Source organism: Geospiza fortis, unplaced genomic scaffold, assembly GCF_000277835.1.
Source record: "Geospiza fortis unplaced genomic scaffold, GeoFor_1.0 scaffold130, whole genome shotgun sequence".
Classification (NCBI taxonomy): Eukaryota; Metazoa; Chordata; class Aves; order Passeriformes; family Thraupidae; genus Geospiza; species Geospiza fortis.
The window spans coordinates 8,775,966-8,782,036 of NW_005054300.1; the positions used below are offsets into that span (position 1 = coordinate 8,775,966).

General features: G+C 38.3%; 1 protein-coding gene across 1 annotated transcript in view; it reads right to left on the reverse strand.

Annotated features, from left to right (window-relative positions):
* RPP30 (ribonuclease P/MRP subunit p30) overlaps positions 1 to 303 on the reverse strand; it is a 24,117-nt gene extending 23,814 nt beyond the window's left edge. The window contains exons 1-2 of the mRNA XM_031061637.1: positions 294 to 303; positions 65 to 248 (exon numbers count right to left, since the gene is read on the reverse strand). Coding sequence (XP_030917497.1) covers positions 65 to 248; positions 294 to 303 — 194 coding nt within the window. The remainder of the gene's footprint in view (positions 1 to 64; positions 249 to 293) is intronic.
* Between the last annotated feature and the right edge of the window lie 5,768 nt (positions 304 to 6,071).

The window sequence follows — 6,071 nt, forward strand, 5'->3', positions numbered from 1 at the left end:
TCCGGGGACCGGCCGCGCCGCTGCCCGCACCCCGGCGCGGGGGACCCGCACTGAGCGGTCCAACCTGCGCTCTCCTGCCTCCTCCTCCTCCGGGTCCCTCGGAAATGAGCCGTGCTCAGAGCAGGGAGCGAGGCGAGTGCCAGCCCGCAGCCCCTCTGTTCGAAGGAGCCCGCCGGAGCAGGGTGAGCTGCCGCCCGGGTGCCAGCCCGGGTGCCTGGTTGTCCCTCTGGGTAACTTCCTTGCTGCCACTCGGGAGCCAGGGTGTCAAAGCAAAGCCGGACCTAAACTGTCACCGTTTACCATGGCTCTATGCAAGGAAATAGGGCATTTCCAGCTGATTTAATATTTGGAACATATGTCTTTAAACTGCTTTATACCACAGGTAGATTTGAGCTGATTCTTTCAAAGTGACAGTGCAACCTCACCGGGTTCAGTGGAGTTTTACCAGACCAGAGAAGGTGCAGTAATTATAGCTTCCTAAAGTTTTATCTTTATTCTAGGACAATCCCAGAATAGCTCAATTTCATTTTTGACAAATAGTGTTTTGTTTGAAAGAAGAATTACTTTCAAACGTTTGCTTTTTAAAAATTTGCACCTGCTGTCTTAAAAACCAAGTTATGCTCATTGGCATTTAGCTTCTTCCAAAAGATACAGTGACTGGGGACCAAAGGAGGTGTGTACACACTGCAGAAGAATATCTTAGGTGCTCGTTTCTGATGTAAAAACCATACCAAAGAGCCCTCATTTGCCTGTGGCAGCCCTCTACAGAGGAAGGCTGACAGATTCTTTTTTTCCATGTAGGTTCTATTCTAAAGTAAGTTGCAGCCTGTACCTTCCCTTTTCCACAGCCTAAATTCTATGCCAAAAATTTTAACAGCTAGAAGGTAATTTTTAATTAAAAGTTCACGACTGGCTGAAATTGAAAAACCTCGTAACTAGATTTTAGAAGTAGTTTCCCAACTCTGATATCCAACAGCAGCCTTGACTGTTTACTTCAGAAAGTTTTAAGAAAAGCTCTGCATTAGGTTTCTGCAAAGCAACAGTCTTTCGAAAGCGATTCCTACAGTAAATGGAGGTTGTTTCCTATCAGGGAGCATCACAATTTGTTTTAATTTCAGAACTTTAATTTCTGTACAAGCATCTTCTGCTCTAGTACTCTTTATTTTGTGACTTCAATATTGGCCAGCAGTTATCTGAATGCTGCAGAGCACCTTGTAGCAATGAAATCCACATACAGAGTTTGACAGTATGAAATGATCTATGTTCTTGATGTTGGTTTGATTTTTTAATTGCTGTTACATTGACATTTGCTTAATTTTAATTTATCTAAGTTGATTTTTAAACTTAATTCCTGTATTGCAAGAGCATGTGAATAGGCTTATCTACCTTCCCAATGTTATTCTCTGCTTTTCTATTCTATTTGTAAGATAGGTGATTTCATTTTTACACTCTCTCCCCGTTAAGTATTTCTATTCTTTGATTGTTCTTATGTCCATCTCTGAGCTCTCCATCTCCATTTCTACCAACCTTTTGAAAACAGGTTAACATAATTAAGCTTTCTTAAGGATGTGTGATGATTCACACTGTAGCACTGTTCTCAGTTCTCTCTCCACTCCCCTCTCCCCCTAAAATACTAACAAGAGATGTATTGAGAAAGAACATAACCTCTTGTAAATGGCTGAATTTTACCAGCTAGTGCTGATTTAAACTAGAATTATTCTCTTGTCTTTGTGTTCTCACTTCTTTCACTGGATGTTTATTCAACACCATCTCTTCATAATTCATTATACTGTTGTCTACTACCTACTTGAAATTAAAATTCTGTGACTTATGATGCTTAACCCCTGTCACCCAAATCCATTATATAGTTGAGATAGTAGGTATCATAAATAAAAGGAGACAAGCCAGCAATTCATTAACAAAATGTCTCTACTAGTCAGCAATAAAGAATTTAAAAAATCTCCATGATTTGTAATCCTATTTAAAAATAATTAATCTTATACTGCTGTAATACTGCTAAGCCAGCCAAATATTAGTTTTGGATATTAAGAAATCTTTGAATAATGCATATCTACAAAATATGCAAAGCAGGGAGGCAGCATGAAAATCAAATGTGAATGATGAAATGTTGCCAGTATAGCTGTGATGGGAATGGTGCTGTCATATTGGCAGTTGTTCTTACATGTATGTAGTTAGGAAATCCTTGAATGATCACTGAGAATTTCTCCCTGAGAACATATACCTCCAGTTTAAGTTTTGTTTGTGCTGCAGGAGCTGCAAATCACAATGTATGCAGTGCATGAGAGGGTCAGACCATTTTCACAAGGTCCATTTTTCCAAGGCTTTGGTGAAATCACTTCCATGTTTTCTGTTATGTAGGAGGAGAAGATTACCAATTATACCTCCCTTACTAGTCTTACTATCTCAGGGCAACTTACACAAATACAGGACCAGGAAATTTCAATCAGAAATTCCAGAAGCAGAGAATGTGAATGAAATTCATGGTCTTTCAAGTTGGACACTATCCTCAGAGTCATTTAGATGTACTTAAATCTTGAAGATCCTGGGGTTACATGGGAGACATTTCTTTAGGAAGCAGGGTTAAGACAGGACAAAGAAACATTTTTGAAACACAATTAGGGATTGTGCTATCACTTGTCTTTTTAGGGCACTATAGGAAACTTTTGTTGTGATCCAGTAACATCTGTCCTGAAGTAAAAGATGAGGCTGTTGCAAGCAGTGCAGAGAGCAAATAAATTGGCTATTTTAAAATTTGTTAGATCTCTAGATTCTTCCTGAAGCAGATATGAGAATCAGGTGTATAGTTGAAAGAATATTACTATCGAATTAATCTTAAAGAACCAAATTTGTTGCAAATTGTTAGGCAGGGTTTGTAAAGAGAAATAATACCTTTTATTAAACAAATAATTTAGTTAGTAAAACAGAGGCATTGAGGAGCTACCAAGAAGGATAAAATGAGTAAATTGAAAAGGCTTTTTGATTTGTTTCCCTTGCACAAATATGTGCTACTCAGCTTATGCCACTGAGAGCCCTGAAATGCCAGCAGCTGGCAGCCTATTGCTCACAGAGAGATTTTGCTGCACAGCCCTTAGTGGTGGATGTGGTTTTTAGCTGAATACATCAGCTCCTGAAAGAAGCATATTAGCATAGGGTATACAAATGGGCTGGTTTCATTCTGTTGGAAAACCTTGCATTTTTTTCCTAGTGAGACACACCAAGCACTTCTTGTATGTTTTAAGTTGCTTCTGTTCTAAGTTGTGCACTATAAGGGTGCAAAGTAGATGTTAGTGCTATCATGGGGATATCTAACTTTGCACAGGGTGCACAAGGAAGCAGCTAGGTTGGAAAGGTTGTTTGATCACCACAAAGATCTAAATTTGCAGACATTTGGACTATTGTGCTTTTCTTCAGATCATATCTTCCCTTTTGTTCCACAACATAAAAACCTTCACAGATCTTTGTCAGGGGGAAATGAACATATATTTTAGGTATCTCTATCTTATTTAAGCCCTCACTTTGGGGAAAGGCTATCTGCTTACAGGCAGGTCTGTCAGAACTAAAACAGATATGATGGAGAGACAAGACTATTTCTGCCTTTTCAAATTTTTAAAGGATTAAACAGGCAAGACGACTTGATACTCAGCTAATGATTACCTTTGCTATTCTCCCCCTCTGTATTAGCTGTGTAGTAGGAGCTACAGAGGCTTTTGCAGGATAATTGAACAGAATTGAATTATTCTTTAAGAATTTCCTATTAGTGTGTTGGGATTTTTTTTTTTTTTTTTGCTTTTAAGGCTCCACTTTTCAGGTTCTGAATTAAATAGATTATATCACATCACAATTCCTTTACATTCTTTACATTTAAGAGTGAGAAAACATTATGAGTGAATTATGAGGGATGGATACAAACCACATCTTAGTGGGGAATGAAAAAACAAAGGGAATTAATTGTGTTTGAACTGGTGGTGTTTTCATGCTGATTCATCATGCTGTTCTGACCCAAGATAGCTACAGAAATGCTGTTTTGGAGAGTATCCACAAGATAACTGCATAAGTAGCAATTTTTAATTCAATTTAAAAATAGTTCTTTGGCTTAGAGAGTGATAAAGAAACATAACTACTCAGATACAGTTGAAGAATTATAACACTTTCCCCACACCCACACAAGTAATGAAACACTTCTTGGGAACTTCTCCAGTCTGTATCTTGGCCAACAATTCACGAGTGTACCAGGCTTCCATTAAATTGATGAGGATTTAGAATTTCTATGCAAGTAAGTGGGCCTTTTTGTTGATCCTGTGATTTTTATATACAAGGATCAGCTCTCTCTCCCTGCCTGTGTTGCCACACTCCAAGTATGAGTACTTATGCTTCTCCTTAGAGTGTGTCAGTCCCAAAAGTTCACTGGCTCCTTGAGTCCTCATCCCATGTCTAAGAATTATGCAAACCTCAAATTTCCTCAAAGGAGGAATTTGGAACAAAATTTAAATAAATATTTAGGCACTTTCAATAGAATCCAGATGCCTAAATTCTACCTACATCCCAAGCTGATAATATGACCTGAAAACTGTTAGCAATTTGCTAAACCTAATGGTAGCTGGTAGTCCTGTGTAGCTTCCTATTTGGTATGAAGACTTTTTCTGCCTCAGTGCCAGGCATGGAAAAGGCAGCAGTCTGTTCTGCCAACCCTGCTCAGATCATTCACAAAATCCATGTAGAATATATATGCAGAAATAGCTATGAAAAAATCCTGCCTGTAATATATTTTTAATCTAGAATAAGCATAGACAGCCACCAGTAGTGCCACTCATGAGATTTTGTTTAATATATTTATATTCACACAGAAATAACAGAGAAATGAGGAAAAAGCTAAAAGGAACTATAGGAAAAGTGTGTGATGAAGTTATTGCAGTTAAAGTCTGTATTGCAGAAGAAAGTTTGAGATCATTAGGGCAGCTAATTGCTAACAACAGCCATCCTCACAAGAGGCATTTTTTTCATTGTTTAGCCTGATAAACAACAGTACTCTTTTTGAGCCTATAAATAACTTGTCTAGCTTATGAAAGACCCAGCATTGATAAACTAAACTAAAGTGAAAAAGAACAGATTTGGTCTTACTCCTTTCCATGTAGTTTTTCTAATGCAGTCTGTTTAAAGAATGTTCCTTAAGCTGATGTAGTTTCTTTTCTGCAGACAATTTATTGCTGAACACTTATGCAATCTCCATTTCATTATTTATGTGTAAAAAATATACAATATAAATTTTTGGTCCAAAATTCAGAGATGAAGAAGTTCAATTGGAAGTTGGATGCATTAAGCAGTATAAGGCAGTGCAATGTTTATCTGTCACTGAGAACCCACTCCAAAAGCATAAATTAATCTGGGGAGGTTTGTTGCATTACCATGATTCCATTTCTTGAGGTACCTTTCTGTGACATCCTTGGGTATTATTTCCTGTGTCGCAGGCACAGGAAAGAGATGCAGTTACTTACAGAGTAACCAGATTTTAGCCCCAGGTATTGTTTTATTATGCCTTTGCAGAGAAATTCTGCTTCAAGAGCACACTGCCAGATGCACAATAAGCAGGTGGGAATTAACAAATAAAAGATATTTTATAAAGCAGATGGACTATTTTGTGAAAACTTGACACAGGGAAAAAGTTTTAACATCAAAATGAGTGGAAGCTTTGTCATTTTGCAGAGGAAAAAGGCATAAAATCTGAAGTTTGCTGAGTGTGTATTGTGTCTGCACAGTAGAGGCTGAAAAAGTTTGGGAAGCTAAAAGATGCTATAGAAGAAAAATCTATAGATTGGTTAATCTCTTGCTGTTCTATACTGCGTGCATTTAAGCAGTGTTACTGCAAGGAAGCCCCGAAGTGTGGAGATGCAAGGTACCCAGAGGTGGCAGTGCAGAGGGGACTGCAACTGGTGATTTTTCAAGGTGCACGAATGGGGACTTGCAGTTCAGTGAGTAGCAGGAGATTTGAGATTAAACCACATTTACCTGAATGCCTTTTCTTGAAACTGGATGTTGCATTTCCCCCCCCACAT